General features: G+C 33.9%; 2 protein-coding genes across 4 annotated transcripts in view; one reads left to right on the forward strand and one right to left on the reverse strand.

Annotated features, from left to right (window-relative positions):
• Positions 1 to 4,673: 4,673 nt before the first annotated feature.
• Positions 4,674 to 7,672, reverse strand: LOC134726039 (uncharacterized). The gene has a single exon (XM_063590413.1). It carries the CDS (start codon positions 7,381 to 7,383, stop codon positions 4,822 to 4,824), a length of 2,562 nt encoding a protein of 853 aa, XP_063446483.1. The 5' UTR covers positions 7,384 to 7,672; the 3' UTR covers positions 4,674 to 4,821.
• Positions 7,673 to 9,096: 1,424 nt separating this feature from the next.
• Positions 9,097 to 19,302, forward strand: part of LOC134726040 (annexin A4-like) — a 46,005-nt gene continuing 35,799 nt past the window's right edge. For 2 of the 3 annotated variants that reach the window (XM_063590414.1, XM_063590416.1), the window contains exon 1: positions 9,097 to 9,120. In XM_063590414.1, coding sequence (XP_063446484.1) covers positions 9,112 to 9,120 — 9 coding nt within the window. In that variant the 5' untranslated portion in view covers positions 9,097 to 9,111. Of the gene's footprint in view, positions 9,121 to 11,831; positions 11,949 to 19,302 lie in introns of those variants that run through there. The other variant, XM_063590415.1, reaches the window with a different exon arrangement.

The raw sequence follows: 19,302 nt of genomic DNA on the forward strand, positions 1-19,302 counted from the left end.
TTTGTAGTGTCTTTTTTTGTTGTTTTGTCATGCTACTATTTTATGTAAGGGTGAAGTTTGACGCATGTTAAAACGTTTAAACTCGCTACATTAGTTTGCACCTGTCGTAAGTCAGTAACCTGTTGTGCAGTGGTTATCATTTGTTGACATGCTTAGTGTGGTTCATAAGTGTTTCACGTTTCTCGTTTTTTTAGACCGTTAGTTTTCCGATTTAAATTTGGTCACTAGTAATTTTGGGACCTTTTAAAGGTTGCTGTTTGATGAGAGCCAAGGCTCCGTGTTAAAGACCGTACTATGACCTATGATTGTTAACTTTTTATACATTGTGACTTGGATGGGGAGTTGTCACATCTTATTTATATTTACATATATATACTGATAAAAACCTGCTGTCTTATGCCGATGTTATGTACAGATACACAATACAATATCCCAAATATACAAAACCGCTAAAGCATACTATCAATTTCGTTGTCAACAACCATCAGAATAAAAGTATAAAAAATCAAGGATGTATACAAATCCTTGACAAAATGAACAGACAGAATAAAGGTTTTACAGAGAATCAATTTCATCCCGGATAAAGTTGGTAATGTATTGGGGGGAAAATATTCTATTCTATTCTATAGATGAAATTAGAAACATGAACACAAACTTAATGTGTGAAAGCAAAAAAATAATACCTTAATAACACGTAATCTTTTGATCTGATAACGTATTAGTAAGCCTTAGGACCATAATGTCGACCTTCAAATCACTGTGTCATATTCCCTATACATAAGACATTAGTTTCCCTGTATATCAAGCAACATGTCAATGATGCGCTTTTAGTCAATTGTCTACTGTTAAATATATTATCATCAGCGATAGAAATACGGAATGACATCCGACAAGATACAGTAATTTTGAAAAAAACCTTTATTTTATCCACCTATAGGTCAAAACTATTATTATGGGACATTGCAGTAGCAAATTCCGAAATGTTCAAACAAAAGTGGAGGGTTCACTGACAGATAAAAGAGCCGCTCAAGTCATGCTTATGTGATTATCTAAATAATCAACCAACATTTTTGCACAAAGGGATGGCCGGGCCCTGGTCCGCCTAAATCCGGCACTGCATCGGTTTGAAACTTAAACGCATATCGCTCTGCCAAGACCAATTGTAAAAACACTGGAGATTTAAAGATGATGACAACTGTTTGATAGCACTGGCATTCGACATTGTGTTGTAAATATACTTGTGTTTAGGTTTAGGTTGCTTCTGCATTCGACCCTGATTTTGTTGTATTTGTATTTGTGTTTAAGTTTCTTCTGCTCAGTTTTTAGTTTTCTGTGTAAACTGTGACGGTTTTTTCTAAACTTGTTTATCATTTTTTCGTTTACCTTTTGGTCATAGTGATGTTTCTATTTTGTCTTTCTCCGCTTCATGATGTTTCATTGCATTGCCTACTTTTTCATTAACTCTTTTTGATGAGACTGTCGTACAAAGAGAGAGGTTTAGCGCTAAAAAAAAACAGGTTTAATCCACCATTTTCTACATTTGAAAATGCCTGTACCAAGTCAGGAATGTGACAGTTGTTGTCCATTCGTTTTTGATGTGTTTGGTCATTTGATTTGGCCATGTGATTAGGGACTTTCCGATTTGATTTTCCTGTGAGTTGAGTATGTTTGTGATTTAACTTTTTACGTATACTTCCCACTTTTCAAGGAGGGTTACTCATTAAAACAAAACAGCACAAACATTTCATAAATATTTATTAGGGTTGCATTGTTAACAAAAAGATAGCACCTTATAACAATAAACAGAACGTGATATCAAGCAAAATAAAATACAACAGAGATATACTGGTGAAAATAACAATATAATGACAGTCTACATAATTTGATCAATTCAATAATAATAAACACAGTTGATGTTGATTTGACGGTATAAATGGTTTTGGTTGTTGTTGGGTTTTGTTTTTAATGGAAGGGATAATCACTAAAAAAAAACAGCTGCGCTGAACTCTAATGCAAATATTTAATGAAAATGATAACCAAGAAAAAAAATTTGTGTACGAGTGGACTGAAATTTTTTTCTATAGTCTTATACTCTATGAATCAGTCAATATCCTCTTTCGAATTCTTTTTTTTTGTCTTTTTCATTCGTTCATTTTGCCAAAAATTGATTGGGCCAAAAACATAGTTCCCCTCATACATTTAGAAAGACCTCCTCGTCGATCTGGTTCTTACGCAAGTGCACAACTAAACTAAATAAACAAAAATATTTTATATATATATCAAATAAATAACGAATATATTTGAAGTTCTTGGTTTTTTTTCTGTGTAAAAGATATTGGTCTAGTTATTGAGGAGTTCGATTACATAATAATTACATAAACGCATAACTACTGTATATTGTAAAAATAATGTTAAGTGGACTTTTAAAAGTCCTTGAACAGGCTTGCCAAAAAAAATTTTGATTTATCAGTTTTGCAAAATAAAAGTACCGTTACCTAATACCATCGCTAATTTGTGTTATAAAAATAACCAAATGCTGGTGTACTGTATTAATAAACAAGAATCGGTCCCAAAAACACGGATGCCACACCTCGCAATATCATTTTCTATATTCAGTGGACCGTGTTATTGGGGTAAAAACTCTAATTTGGCACTAAAATTGGAAAGATCATATCATAGGGAACATGTGTACTAACTACTAAGTTTCAAGTTGATTGGACTTCAACTTCATCAAGAACTACCTTGACCAAAAAACTTTAAACTGAACCGGGACGAACGAACGAACAAACGAACAGACGGACTAGCGGACCACAGACCAGAAAACATAATGCCCCTCTACTATCGTAGGTGGGGCATAAAAAAGCAATTGCTAATACAAAACTCGGTCAAAAGGTAATGTATAAAAGATCTTTCATAAAGCAGCAAAAAAATAAAAAGTTGATTTATATTGCCTATCTAAAGTACATCATCAACAAGAGACATAAATTAAACAATAGCACGTACATAATACAAATAAATACACAAATACACTAATGTAGGAAATAATCAAGACTATAAAAGGAAGAACAACATATTAGTAAACATGGTAAAACTAACCTATGAAATATTTCCAAAAAGGGGCGTAATATACGGATGTACAAATGTACTTGAGTAAAGCTGGGAATAATATATATGTTCCTGGGTAAATTTGAAAAGAACACTGCTTCTGTACTTTGAGAAAAAGGCATTGAATTTAAAAATACAGTGGCATATAATATCTTATTAAATTATGAACCACGTCTCTAAATGAAGCAAGTACATGAACTAATAATATTTAAGAATTTGAAAAGGAATAGCTGTCCATTATATAAAAAAAATGGTTATGGTCAAATAAAATAGTACGTGTGGTTCCAGAAACATCTATGAAAAAGAGTAAGTGTATGTTGGTAGAGATATATTTTTTTCATTGGGTCTATGTGAGCAACATTCTGACAATGCTTAATGAGAAAAGACAAAAAAAATCGTAAGCATAGGCTGTAAATAAGGTAGGATAGACAGGGTAACTGGAACCATGCATACATACATTTCATTTGACCTAAACAATCACCATTCTAATAAGTTCGTGTTAATTTATATAATTTGCGCGACACAGACAATTCAAGTATCCTTACTAAAATGGGAACATGTAATAAAGATATAAGTGACTAAATTTAAGCATGTCAGATTGAAAAATACTACAACATGATTTAAATTACCCTGTAAATGGCATTCAATTGAAAAAAAATATATATAATAATCTGCATATGTAGTGCACAATATTGTGTATTCTAAGACGCGCACATATTTATCAATCATATCCAGATAGGATAAAAACATAAACAAAAATCAAGTTCCAGTCTACAAAAAGCCTAAATTATTAAATGACAAGCCAGCAAAAAAAGTGCAGCGAGTCTAAAAACCGAAGTGACCAAGTCTACTGGCTTATTACGCTACATATAAACGGTTCTGTTTAACGATGGACATATAGCTATATGTTTCTGACTGGCTTATTCTTAACAAAGTTACACAGTGTTTCACCAAAATGACAAGACCTATTCAAAACAATATAATTGATAATATGGTCGAGGTCATCTCAAAGGAGGGGAGTTAATCGTAACCCTTGGCTAGCGAAGATGGGATGAGATACTATCCTTCTATAATACCAGTTTTCATAATTGTTTCTGCTAAATAATCCTATTTGTGTAAATATAATAAAAAGAAGATACTAAATCAATAGCATATCTTATAGGTTAATGTGAACAACTGTCACAAAGTTGAGTTGTATAAGGTATCAGAGAATTATTACCAGAACTGTCTGGTAAGGGGTGTATGATTATCTTTTCAGATGTAGACGACAAAGAAATAATAATGAAAACCTGTAAGCCATTGATGATACTATACACTACTAATTGCAATTTTAACTAAGGGAGCAATTATTTACCTACAAAAAAGAGGGTATGGTTTAGAAGCGAACATTATTTCTACGTTTTTCGCAAATTCCCAATCAATTTTTTTTTAAAATAACACTGAAAGGTGTGGGGAAATCTGAGTTCAAATGTTGTTTTTATTGTCATCTGCTTAAGCACAATATTTATTTTCATCAAATTGGAGATAAGAATTTTTTTTATCCCCGCCCCCCCCCCCCCCCCCCCCCTTTTAAAAAAAAGTAAATGGTTGTTCCCTAAGGAAACCAAAAATGAAGATGATAGAAAACATTAGGTTGCAACTTATTAAATTTCATATAATACAAATTTAAATATTTCTCATTTAGATTGTAGAATTTCATAAAACTATATAAAAAAATCATAATAAGAAACTATACATTGGTTTACCTTCCGTGTCCGACAAATTCTGACTGTCACGATCATGTTCATGATTTATATCTACACGTGCTGCATTATCGTCTGCTACTTCATGAACAGACGACTCTTCGGAACTTGCATCTGAGGTACTGGAATGCTCTCTTTCGTTTAACGGACTTGTTATGTTTCTATTTGTACTTTGTCCTTTTAACAAGATCTCCTTAAGAGGTACTACACTATAGTCTGTGGGTGACTTTAGAGGGGATTTCAGAGGTTCCATGGCGTTTGATGAAGGTGATAGTGATAAACTTAGTGATTCTCGATCTTTATTCTTGTTCGTATACGGATGTTGTTCATCGTCAACTTTAGAGTTCCTGATCTTATCTAAACTTGGCAAATATGGCGTCGAATCAACCGTATAAGATGGCTTAGGGAAATTATATGAACGTTCTTTCGTTCCATTCTCGTTTTTCACAGAGAACTGTTTTGAGATTTCCATCAGAGGCTTTATAGACTTCGCCTCAGCGTTAGTATTTATTGGTTCTTTAAAAGTTTCGTCTGTGAGTTTTGAACGAGGGTAACGGAATTTCGGGGGTTGGATTTTACTAATGTCAAAGGTTTTCTTCTCCTTAAATTCCTCCCTTGTAGGTCCTGACACATTGGAGGCGGCAGCGGCGTCTACATGTTGTTTAATTTCAGTAGTGTCAGGTTTTCCTTCATCAAGGATTTTCATTATTGCAAACTGAGAGTACGGTAATGTTGCACTTTTAGGCCTCTCTTTGCTTTCTAAATGGTGTTGTCTCAACGAACTTGTTCTCGGGGGTTTTGGTGGAGGTTTTCCAGGTACTGATGAGGTTCTCGAAAAACTTTTACTAGCAGATCTGAAACTGTCGGGTTTATCAGAACAATCGATACCCTTTTCAGTATCACAACTAAGCTGACGGGTAGAAACGGATTTCCCTCGGGCAAAATCACGCTCCCGAGTTTGTTGAAAGCTTTTAGATCTTTTTGGCTTTGTGACAATAGTTTCTTTTATAAAATCAGAACCACGAGAAAATTCTTTATACATAACACCCTGCGGATCTGGATCAACAGTATGGTATTTCTGTAATAACGCTTGTTTTTCTGTAAATGACAAGTCTTGATTATCATTTTCGGTGTCTTCTTTGTCGTCTAATTCGTCCTGAATAACCAGTTCAGTCGACAACCTGTTATCCGATCCCATGATGCTATTCTCGGACAAACTGCTCAAGTTACATCCGTTTATTACATGATCCGAAAGTAGATCCGAGATTCCTGAATTGTTCGAGATAACCGGCGACTGTAATGCGGCCGAAAGACAGAGTAACGCTTCCTGCTCCGCATCTACCTGCTTTACTTCGGTGAATTCGTTCGAAGGAGAAACATTGCCATGTGAAGACAAGGAAATGCATTCATGACCTTCAAAGTCTGCATCCGTTATTGAAATTGGGATAAAAGAATCCTGTATACCATCGTCCCTTATAACCTCCTCGTACGGAGGCAAGCCTTCCATGTCGTTACTAATTAGCTCAAAGCTGTCACCATTGTTAGCAAGACATTCGCGATTAGCGGTTACTACAGCAGCACACGCTTGTTCTACCAAGCCTTCATTTACTAATTCTTCGTTTGTATCTGGTTTATTAGCATACCTATCAGGACTATGTTGTCGAACGGAGGCTCGTTGACTTCTTTCTCGTCTGTCTTTGTCCGAAGAATGACGTCTTTCTCGGTCTGATGAGTGACGTTTTTCCCTCTCTGACGAATGACGCCTTTCTCTATCTGACGAATATTGCCTGTCATCCTCTGTCGGATGCTTGTTACTTCTTTGCGAAGACTTGAGACCCTTGTTTCGCTTTTTATCATCTCTTTTCCTTTCTCTGGAATGATGCTCAGCAGAATCCAAATTTTCACCCGAAGTTGATGGCTGTTCACCAGAGACATATATACCAGCACTTGACTTCTGCTTACGTCTTTTTTTAGATTTTGACATTAAAGGAGCAGAGCTTGATTGGCTTCCTCTGTCAGTACCTCTACGAAATTCGTCCCTGATTTGTCCCTCTTCCTGGGATACAGGAGGGTGTTTAGGTTTCGGGCGACAGCATACGTGTTTAATACAAATTATTGAACAGATTAGTGATAAGATAGTTTGTAATGTCCCTGTTCCCAGTAACATGCCGTGAATTAGTCGAGTATTCGGGTGGTGGTAGACTGTTTCAAGATAAAATTTACTACCATATATAAGTCCGCCAACGGACAAGGCTATCACACCGAACGAAGCCAGACACGAGAACATAGAGAACATCATAAATGTCTTTACAACACATACTCCTCGCGTTTGTGCGGAAGCTATTCCAAAGAATCCAGAGATTGCAATCACAGAACCGCTCCATATCCCGGTGGCAACGTAATGTCCCCATATCTGATTTACAAGTCCAATTACAGAGAGGGATATACTGGCTACTCCAACAATTATAGAAATAATAGAAACAGCGAGCACTTTATACGTAGGAAAATTAAACAGCAATCTTATACGTAATGACATCTTATAGTAACAATCCAGGTATTCCGATCGTTATTAATCATAGTAGATATTGAACTGCTATTTACCTGTCTCAGCTGTTGGCAATCTTTAAGTCATTGATTTATTTGCCGATATATGTAATAACCGATTTTTAATCAAAACACTAATTTGTTAACTACAATTTTATAGTCGTTATACATCTGATCGTAAATTTCACTTATATCGTCTGTTGTGTACATTCATTATACTATTTTGAATCAACAGAATTACACTAAAGTAGTATATGCACATGTACAGGTGTTGTAAACATATTTACCTGTGCAGGTAAAATATTCTAAATACGGACCGAAAGAATGCTCTGGATTGGTCAATGCAGAAATTTTGAGCCAATGAAATATATTGTATTATAAAAACCTTCTAGAATACGTCTAATTACCTATCTGTAATTTCACACAACAACATACAACGTCAAATTCGAAATCTTATTAATTTTTTTTATCTCACTAGCCTGGCCAGAAGGTCACGTTGGCTATTATCATTGCTCATCTGTCTCCCGTACATATTTTCAAAGATCTTCTCTGAAACTCCCGAACCAAGTCAAAAAAAAGTAGGGGTGAATGATCCATAAGGTATATGATACCGGTATAGAGTTTGACGTTTCAAATGAGAATTGACTACGAGATTTTAAATAATGTGATTTTGTTTTTGTTCAATCTCTAGTGAAACAGATATAGTGATATGATAATTCGCCAGGTTGTTTCCATTTTATATAATAAAAAAAGCTAAGGAATATTGCTGCACTTGCAATTATATAATTTGACCGCACTGGATTCGTATTCATGTGACCTTCTATTAATTCTCTTAGCTAGAGGTGGGTAACGTATAAACTGGGCGTGTTCAACTTTTTAAAGTAATTGAACGTCAACGCTGAAAGTGAACCAATGAAAACTATTTGTTTGACTGATACGATCCACAAAACTCATTATAATACAGGTAACAACGATGATTAAAAAATTGTTTATCCTATTGTATGAAATCAAACAGACCTAGAAAAATCCAATGGTACGTGTTCGCTTTCTATTTATATTCATATTTAATCAGTTAATATGATCGTCAGAATTCTTCAGAGATCATTTGGATGGCTCATTAGCTTTTGTGTTTTTGTCAATAATATAAAAAAACAAACAAAAAATGATTTTTCGATAAACTGTGCTCTACAAACATGCCTAGTTATATCAGATTTACGAAAATAACTTAACTGATTGCAATGAAGGTAGAAATAATATCAAAATGGCATTTATTAACCCGGGGGTCGATCCTAGCTCATTATAGCCTCTAGTGTATTTTTCAAAGAGAAAAAACACTCATACTAACAATAGGTAACAGAAAACACATTAGCGAAACACAAAATAGTTTCCAGTAGACAAAATCATAAGAGACACAATAAGAAACATAAAATAAATATACACGACAAAGTACGACAAAAGATACGATTTTCTCTTTATATTACTAGTTTCTCTATTTTTGACGGAGATATTCCTTTTTCCTCTGAATATTTCCCGACTCGCGTCCATTGCTCGTGTTTTACTCTGAAATTTTAATAAACGTAATCTGTATAAAACTATTATAATTATCAAGACTTTAGTTATGGATTTTGTTACCACAAATGACTTTCAAAAAACTGACACTATTTTTTTCATAGATACAAAGATTTTGACTTGGCAGTAAGGCTGTACCTGTAACAATCTCATGGAAAAGGTTCGTATACCATGGAAGTAGTATATTGTCCATAAAATACTTCCATGCGCATGCATACTCATTAATGATGATGGTGTTTATTGAGCCAGTAGCATTGAGTGTTAGAAACGACATATTTAAACTTCCAAAGTGTAAGCAATTGAAAGCCGTAGTAAAATCTTTAATATTGATTTGATTCTTACATTGATTTTGGTTTTTTCATTTCATTATTCCTGACACCCATCGGTGTGTTATACCTTAAACATGCATCATGTTTAACATAATAGCCCTCTCTAAGTTCTATTTATGGATTGATAAATATTTTGAATTAAAAAAATTATTGTGAATTATTTAAATTCGATATTTTTGCTGAATTTGAATTTGGATTTGACTTTGACTTTGACTTTGACTTTGACTTTGACTTTGAAATTGAATTTTGAATTTGAATTTGAATTTGAATTTGAATTTGAATTTGAATTTGAATTTGAATTTAAATTTGAATTTGAATTTGAATTTGAATTCGAATTTGATACTTTTGTCTTTTGTTTTTATGTTATTTTATTTTGTGCAATGTGCCAATCTGTTTAGTTTAGCCATTTTCAACTCACTCATACAGATTGTTCTTATTTTGTGCTAATTTATTATCGCTTTCCCAAGTTTGAGCAATAGCCTGTTATTTATTGGGATTTTTTATGTGCAATCTGTCTAATTTGTTTATCGTTGAAAGTTTTCTCATAAATCAGTCCGTTGGTTTTTGTCGTATCGGGACATAATTTTGATGATAACATATACGATATGGGTGTTGTTCATTGTTGAAGACCTCACAGTAACCTTTAATTGTATACATCAACGTCGACTTGATTTGTGTGGATAGTTGTATCATTTGCAATCATAACATATCTCATCGGATCTAAATCATTAAAACCGTAGGAAACAATGACACTGATAACTCCAATACATATATAACTAACTAACTATCTTACTAATTAATTTTATTCAGTATAAAATCCATTACAAAAGAATCATCGCTGAAACACATAAACACATATAAAAACATATACAAAACAAAACAAAAATAAAATATAACAGACAACAATTTTGACACTTATAACAAGCAAGAGACAAAACTCACACTTCAATATTATGCAATTATTCCCACTGAGTGACGAATGTCTAATCAAAACACATTTGTCTATATATATAAGAAATCTGGTGAGAACATCAGTCTCCGAACAGTTCATTAAATATTTAGATTTATCAAAATTATATAAATTGCAAAAACGTGGTATAATATTAACAATGTCATCATAAAACTTTCCCCTCTCCTTGTGATAGAGGTTGCATTCACATATAAAATGAAACTCATCTTCAATTTTGTTATCAATACAATGTATACATATTCTTTGATCAAAGGCGTTTTATTATATCTGCCATTTTCAATGTGTAAGTTGTGGTTAGAAATTCTGAATTTACATGATTGTCTAACTACATATTGTTTTGGAATATTTAACTTTATATAAGTCTCAGGATTATATATGGGATAGACACAAACAGGAAGAAACAGAATAGGGAAAGTCACTTTCACAATAAAGCAAATAAGGCTTATGTTCAGGCTTAATTAAGCTATCAGTAACTGCGAGTACTCTCATATCTGAATCTTATGTCTTTCTGTTGTGTGGTGTCAGTGGCGGATCCAGAACTTGACCTAAAGAAGGGACTGACTGACCTAAGCCCGGGGGGGGGGGGGGGGGGGGCTCCAGTCATGCTTCAGTGATTCCCTATATAATCAATCAAAATTTTCACACAAAAAAGGGGGGTCGGCAGCCGCCCCCCTCCCCTGGATCCGCCTATGGGTGTATGAGTACCCACCCACGAACACTGTGTTTTTGGTAAATGTATTTTTATTTGTATAATCAGATTTTTATAGTTTGTTCATATACTGTGTGTACACCACTGTCCCATGTAAGATCATGTTAGTGGGAGGAATAGTGCATTCAAACGAGTTTAACATCTTCCTATATCTATTAAACACATTCCTCAATCCTCAATCTTATGGCCTTATGGCACAACTCTTCTCATTGGTGAATATTACGCCCATCGGCCTTTCCCAAGCCAGGAGCCTGTAATTCAGTGTTTGTCATTTGTTGCTGTGTAATACATTTGTTTTTCGGTCATAATTTTTTACAATAAGTATATAGGCCGTTAGTTTTCTCGTTTGAATTGTTTTACGTTTATACATTTCGGTACCTCAAGTTTATAGCTGACTGTGTGGTATGGGCTTAGCTAATTGTTGATTGCCATACGGTGACCTATATTTGTCATTTCCGTGTCATTTTGGTATCTGGTGGATATATAGTTGTCTCATTGGCATTCATACCACATCAAAATATCAGTAAGGTGAAAGAGGCATGAACATATATAGGTGTTGTTGAATTAATGCACAATTTAGTGTCATTTATCTTAGAAGGAAAATGAGGCAAAATAATTACTTGCATCAATAAGGTATATACTTGATCACCTATTTTTATCCCTGATGACGCATGTAGTTTTTCCCGCCACACACATATTCCCCCCCCCCCCTCCCTTTTTTCCCCCAAAAAAATAATATTAAAAATCATCTTCATTTATTGTCAAAACACAAACAGCCCCTAGTTTGGTCAATTATGAAGGATATGAACATGCAGCATTGCTAATTGAAAAGATAAAGATATAATTTGCGTGCGTTGCGGTCTATTTCAAATATATATTTTTTCGGTTTATTGGGACATTCCAGTTTCCTGTCAAACTTCCGGAATATGTTTTGACATTTCGAAAGTACAGAAAATAACAACGAAAGTCGAAAAGGATAAGTAAGTTTTAATTTTAAAGGGTAAAAGCACAATGTAAATCATTTCACTAAAACTGAATAAGTACATAATGCTAACTATCACTTTGGAACATGTAGGCGAGGCTTTTGTCAGGTCCGCGATACTCGAGTCTTGGGGGAGCAAAGAGAGAGTTGGTGTGGACCCGGATTTAGTTTTCATTTAGGAAGTGGCTAAATTTTGCACTAAAAAACAATAGTGCTGTTTCAATCGTTCAACTTTGGTTTAATCCATTTAGCATATCACTTGACACGGATAAATGTGTGTTTAACCAAAGAGAGTGCCGACAGGGGGAAACTATGGCTAAACACTTTTTTGTTAGGCCAAAAGGAAAATTGAAAATTAATTTTCGTTCCCCTTACCTGACCGGGACTCTCTGAAAATCCTCCGCCTGAAATTATTGGGGCACGTGTGTTTGCAGCAAAGAGTAAACATGGTAAACAGAGTATGCAAGGATACTAAAATTGGAATGGAATAATGTTTTGAATAAATGCATTGAAGCAATACACCTTATTGCTATTACCCTACTCGCCCGGCCGACCTGGCCGCTTGAACTTTTGACGCATACAACAATCACTTTTCCATTGTGCCGTCCGATGTTTTGTTTTATGACGTCAAAATTTTACGGGGAACTTGTGTGATATCCAGTAATGGCAGACAAATAGTGATAAGGTGAATTGTAACTACTCTGCTCTACTCTATTCTAGCCAGCCTCCAATAACTATATCAGTGGTTTTGCTAGCCCAAAATAGAAGGGCACAGCACCCTGGGTGCCCTCTGCCGCGCCCTGGGTACCTTAAGCCGTGCCCTTCTGCCCTGACGTCTTTTGCAAAATTCTCTTGTGTCGTTTTGGTAAAATTGCCTTTTGTTTCATCAATTTCTGATCTCCAAGTTAATTACATACATGACACCTGTGTGATTGCCCCCAGGTTAATCATGCCATTACAATGATTAAGACTTCAAAGGTTAATAACTAGGTAATTTAATTAGGACAATGTTTCTTTTTTTCATACATTTGATGAATGTGTTAGCGAGTGTGTTAAGCTTGGAGTGTGTTAAGCTTGGGTAGGCATTTGCGATCTCCAAGTCACAATGGAAGAATGTATAAATGAAGACTTTCATGACTTTAGAATCGAATTTAAGTCATCAAAATAAAACTATGCATTCACACCATGCACACTGCAGGGGCGGATTTAGGCGGGGGCGTGGCGGGCGTGCGCCCCCCCCTAAAATTTGCAAAGCATGGGTTGACTTTAACATATTTAAGTATCAGAAGAGACCATTCCATCTTTTTTAACATTCAAAGTAAATAAAACAGTCAGTTTAACATGATTACTTATCAACTGACCTACGCTTTATTGAAGTTCTATAAATTATTTCAAAGGAAGGTGTCAACCGCGTATCTGCATTTGATGACAAATATAATAGGTTTTAGCAGTTAAAGTAAATACAAATGTTACACTGTATTCCCGGTTTTTATAATCAATTTCTTTGATAATCGTAGTTCCAAAACATCCCTTACTCACTTTCACAATTTCATCATGACACGATAAAAAAAAACAGTCGGCAGGTGAGATTCTTTTATACTATCCGTAATGAAAGATAGAAATACTGTTTGCGAAAGGTTAGTTTATTAATCTGTATCTTTGTGTCTATATTTGTTTCTCACTTGCAAACCTAAATATTTAGCCGAATTCTGTACCGTAATACATGCTTGGCATCCCAAGAAAACAAAGATATCTGTGTAAATGCATCTGATTCTGATTTTAGTTGTTTTGTGGCGAACACAGTTAAGTCTGGCACAACCTCCGAAAATAGAAAAAAAATAAAAAACAGATATTATGAAAGGACAATTAAAAAATTCAAAATCGCTGGTAAAAGTAGAAATTTTCGTTTGCAAAATATATTGGTCAGGTGAGCAATTGTGAATTGTCTCCTCTCACTTTGCGTCCGTCTATCTGTAGATTGTTGTCAGGTGTAGAGTAAGGCGGTTTCAGCTTGAAACTTTAATTTCTTACTACTTTTTCTGCACAATAGTTCGAGATATCTACATTTCACCCCTTTGGAAGAATATTGTAATAATTTTACCTAAAAAAAACCTCCAAAATTTTTTTAATAAAACTTTGCGCCCCCCTAACTGAAAATCCTGGATCCGCCCCTGCACTGGGAACAGTATATCTAACGGGAAATGAATCTGATAGGCTTTTCAGTATAAAATTGATGAAATCTCGTACTCCACGAGACTTCCGAGATTTATAGATTTTGGTAGCGTCTGACTGAAAAAATATCGGAACTGCTCATTAAATTAACCACATAACTCTAATGATAAATAAATACAAGTTTTATCATAAAGTAAATATATTTTGTTATATAAAATTACCAAAATAAGTTTGATTTATTTAATGTAAAGTGATTTATAAATGTTTGGAAATTTGAGAATTATCACGGCAATCGCCGCCATTTTTTTGGAAAGTTTGCTATAGCTTGCTATTGCTACTTTCCATAGCCATCGGCCTCAAACTTATGGTGACAGATTATCGCCATTTATTCTGATCCGAGATAATTTAGTACTAGTACTAGTGTTTGAATACTGATTCTTGGAAGGTTCTTTTAAAATTTTGAGTAACTTCTCATTTGCCTGAAAAGATTACAGCTTTAATAAAAAAGAATTGAATGTTCACCGACGATTCAGATGAATTTAACTTCATTTTGAAAATGAGTATTTCAAACACTACTTCGCGGATCTGCCATACGCTGAAGAGAAAATCACAAGAAATCTACGCCAGATTGCGTCAGTTTCATTCATGCAAATTTCATGAATGAACATTTTACGCTCTACTTTTACCTGTTTGCTATATGTACGTATGTAAACGTGGTAAAAGCCCGAGAGTATCGAAAAATTTGGGAATGAAGTGACCAAGCCGTCGGATAATTGACAAGTGATAATGGTTTGTTATAACAAAACACAGGTGATAGAATATAAAATATTCGATAATTATATGTCTAATGTCTCAGTAATAGACGAGTACAGGTAAATACAGTACCGGCTTTCATCAAAAAAATTAGTTTTAAAATACATTGTGTTTGTCTAAAAATCGATCGAAAGGTTTTGATGCCAAAAATCATTTCAAAACTTTTAATTCTGTTATTTAAATACATTCCAATGTGGATATAAGAGCCTTCGCTCGTTCAGTTTGCTCAAGTGGATCAAACTGACAGCTGAAAAACATTGACTCAACGTCAATTCTTCTTCAGTCTTCTTCCAATAATTTACATCATACCACCTCTGGTGTATTATCGCAAAGCATCTACTTCTTAGAATAACATAGCTCAGGATATGAAGACAAGTGCTGTAGAAATGTTTAAGTTTCATGAAATATGATGATGTGTACCCTTTGGCTAAAATGGCTGCATTTTCACCTCAAAATTTATATAGATTACAGACAAACACGTGCATAGTATGCCCTATTTAAATAGAAATGTTATTGCTTTGTCATCCAAACACAGAGGCAATGATTACCATAATATATCAAACGAATGGCTTACAACAAAAAAAATATGAATCTAGCGTATATATAAACTTTTTATTCCTGTGGTCATACTGCTGTTGTTATGCTCCCACCGTATTGAGTTTTATCCTTGTTCTTCTGTAAGTATGTACATTCTTCCCTTACTTATAAGTACCTCCGTATATATCCCAAAATTCGTTTCAGTTCTCTTACTTTAGTTTGCCTGAACTAAATTGTATGAAACTGATACGCAATGCTTATAACCACAATTCACAAGTCAAGTTTGAATTTTAGTTGCATAACTTTTACCATTTTAGGGTTTAATGCTACTTTACAAAAAGGAAAGTTGCTGTAAATTTAAGTTTCTGTTCTCTAAGTATAGTTTGTCTTAACCAAATGTTATGAAACTTATACACAATTCTCATTACCACAAACACAGATCATGTTTGAATTTTGGTGGATTTATGTTTACTGCTCTAGGGTTGTGCCGTGTTACAAATGAAACCAGATGCTCTGCAGGGCAAAGCTTTATACGACCGCATTAGTCAAACCCTGAACAATTGATCCAAGTATGGACACAACATTTAAGCTTGATACAGCTCTGACTTTGGATTGCGATCAAATTGTTGACATAACATAAAGGTTTCTGACACAAAACAAATGTCAAGATCTTCCAATTCTATTGCGCAATACTGTATAATTAGAATGAATACACAATGTTTATTAACCCATTATTCATATCAAGTAAAATTAAATTTTGGTAGTGTCACATTTACAGTTCTTGAGTTTATAACTTTAATGCTAGCGAGGGCATCATTTGAGACCCATGGACATGTTCCTTTTTTTTTTTTTATAAAAGCCTTTAATATAAATTCACTTACTTTACAGTTGTATTGATTTAAGTTACTGTAACTGTCTTATTTATAAGTAAGGATGCAGTATTGTTTGCAAAGAACCAATGCTATCCAAAAGAGTTCAAAGAATGAAAATGTATTCATAACTATAGTCCACAATAAAGGTTGTCAATAATGAGAAATGTGTGTACCAGATACATGTAAAAGGCCCCGATATGAAACATGTGGAACAATTCAAACAAAAAAAACTTATGTGTTAATTTACTAAAAACAAATATGAAGGCCCTAAACCAATAGAAAAATACTAATTCACAGGCCCTTGAAGTTGACATGGCATGGGTACTTAAAAAAATTAACAGAGCTTTCTGCATGTATATTTCATTATTTTAGATCTACAGTTTAAGGTTGCAATCATGAGAAAATATCAAAACTTTTTATGATAAACATAAAAAAGTGATTTTTGATAATTACTGACGAGACAATGGTTTAGTTTAAAACATCAAAGCTGTGATGAAATACATATTTGAAAAAATACACGTCTACATGTATAACCTTTTTGGAATAATACACAGCTACAGTTGCAAACTTTCCAGAGGTGCTATCCAGCACTTTGATTATTATCCTGTTTACATTCTGTATCATTCTGTGATGAAATGAATGCAATTTTAACAAATTTGAAGTGACAGACATGACAGAATACAAGATTTATACTCTCCCATCACTATAAAACTAGTTTGAATGACATTTTATTCTGTATTTTACACATGTCCGTTTCCGTATCCAATCTTTATTACCTATGACCCCGATGATATAAAATCGACTACAATTAGTTAGTGTCAAGTCCCTTTAATATATATGTTCCTGCTTCACAGAAATGCCTTCCATCTCAACTTGTTAGCGACAAGAACAGTTTTTAATTAACGCAACAGGGTGTAAATAGATTTTGGAGTTACATGTACTTCCTCTGTTTTAGCTTATTACAAATTTGTGCTCTAAAAATATCATCTAGTATCAAAAAAGGAATAAATTACCAATTGAATATATAATAACATTACAATGTTACCTTAAGTTAAACTGTCTTTGAACATATTAAAAAAAATATATTGCAATTTCTTTTTGATAATTATACTTTAAGCAATCCATGTTCTAAACATTGCTAAATAAGTAATACACAGGAGAATTTGCCACATGCTGTTATAAAAGCTGTAACTCTTATATAGATGAAGCAAATATTCTTTGACACTGGGTAGAGTGAAGTTAAGCTATAAAAAAATAATATGTTGATGAAGTTGTACTATATTATTCATAACTACATACACAAACAATGAAATAAAGACTATAGTTGAAAAGCATCTTTATTTGAAAAAAAAAACATATACAGTAAAAAAAAAAGAAATTCATTTACTTGTGATCATGGTGATACACACAGAAACGTAGACAAAAAAATTAGCAGTGCCTTTTCTTATCATAAAAAGTGCCCTGCCCTTCACGGGCACCCTGCCCTTTTTGATTTCTAGCTAGAGCACTGAATATTGTATGCATAGTGAAAATTGCCAAGAAGTTCCGATTGGGCATCCAAGCTCACCCATGAGTTTAAATATTAGGCCTGGTGTTTCTGTCGTGTTTGTGGTAAAATCCCTGAGTTCACCTTCATCAGTGGTCAGCTCAATAAGTTGTATATTGGCATGCTGTATTTAAACTATTTTGTCATATTGTGTTGTAAAATGTCGAGCTGACTATACAATCTACATGATCTACTGGTAATTAGATATAGGAAGATGTGGTGTGAGTGCCAATGAGACAACTCTCCATCCAAATAACAACCTAAAAATTAAACCATTATAGGTTAAAGTACGGCCTTCAACACAGAGCCCTGGCTCACACCGAACAACAAGCTATAAAGGGCCCCAAAACTACTAGTGCAAAACCATTCAAACGGGAAAACCAACGGTCTAATCTATATAAACAAAACGAGAAACACGTATATATTACATAAACAAACGACAACTACTGTACATCAGATTCCTGACCTAGGACAGGTATGCTTAGATATCAGTTCTTGTAAGTTTTTATGTCTTTTATAAGCTATAATCATGATAATGGGCTGATGATTAAATTTGGTCACATATTCAGGGTTTTGTGAAATAAGATGCCAGTGTTTTATTATTATATTTCTAGTTTCTGTATAGTTGGGTTGAATTTGTAAACATTACTAGCGGTTGCTCCAGTTTCGCTGGGTGATGTGTTAGCTAGTTTTTCTTTTCTGTATTTTGTGTTTGATAAAAAAAAATCGTTGATTTCAGATATTTGATATCCTTGTTTGAGCTTCTAACTGGTTTTTTTAAATCACTTTTGCTGATTGTGTTTCTAAGATACCTCGATTCTTCACCGTTGATAAATCCTTTCAATGAAAACACGTTTTGGATGTGAGCTGTGTCTGTGCAGATATTGATAGGTTAAATTGTTTCAGTTTGTCTGTCAATTGATATTGGTTTTAATGCCTTGTATCATGTTGCCTTCTTTAAAGAGTCTTTCTCCTTTGTATAATTACATGAATTATGACAGTGTTGAAGAATATGGTTTCATTACAGGAAAATTTGTAGGTGATCTTCAACTATCATTATCAATTTGTTTCTCTGTGTTAAAAGCTTGGTAAAATGTGTTCAAGTATTAACAAACATTGTAAGGTCTGCAAACCCAGCAAATTCTGATCAGAAGTCTAATGTTTCATGGTAAAGTTTATTGTTAAAAATAAATTCATAGATTTCTAGAATAAGCCTTAATAGGGGTGGTCATGCTTGCTTATTTTTTTATTATTGCCAGATATTAAAGTGGTTTTTATCTTCTGACAAGACAACTAACATGATTGAGCAACTAGATATGAATTTGAATTGTTACTTTAATTGTATATCAAGGTACAAATTGAACAATTTAAAAAGAGATGTATTCAATATAATTCACAATTATGCTTTCTTT

This window comes from Mytilus trossulus, chromosome 7 (assembly GCF_036588685.1).
Source record: "Mytilus trossulus isolate FHL-02 chromosome 7, PNRI_Mtr1.1.1.hap1, whole genome shotgun sequence".
Taxonomy (NCBI): domain Eukaryota; kingdom Metazoa; phylum Mollusca; class Bivalvia; order Mytilida; family Mytilidae; genus Mytilus; species Mytilus trossulus.

Bases quoted from the DNA above. Each gene is read 5' to 3' on its own strand.
- LOC134726039 (XM_063590413.1), bottom strand. From the start codon at position 7,383: ATGTCATTACGTATAAGATTGCTGTTTAATTTTCCTACGTATAAAGTG.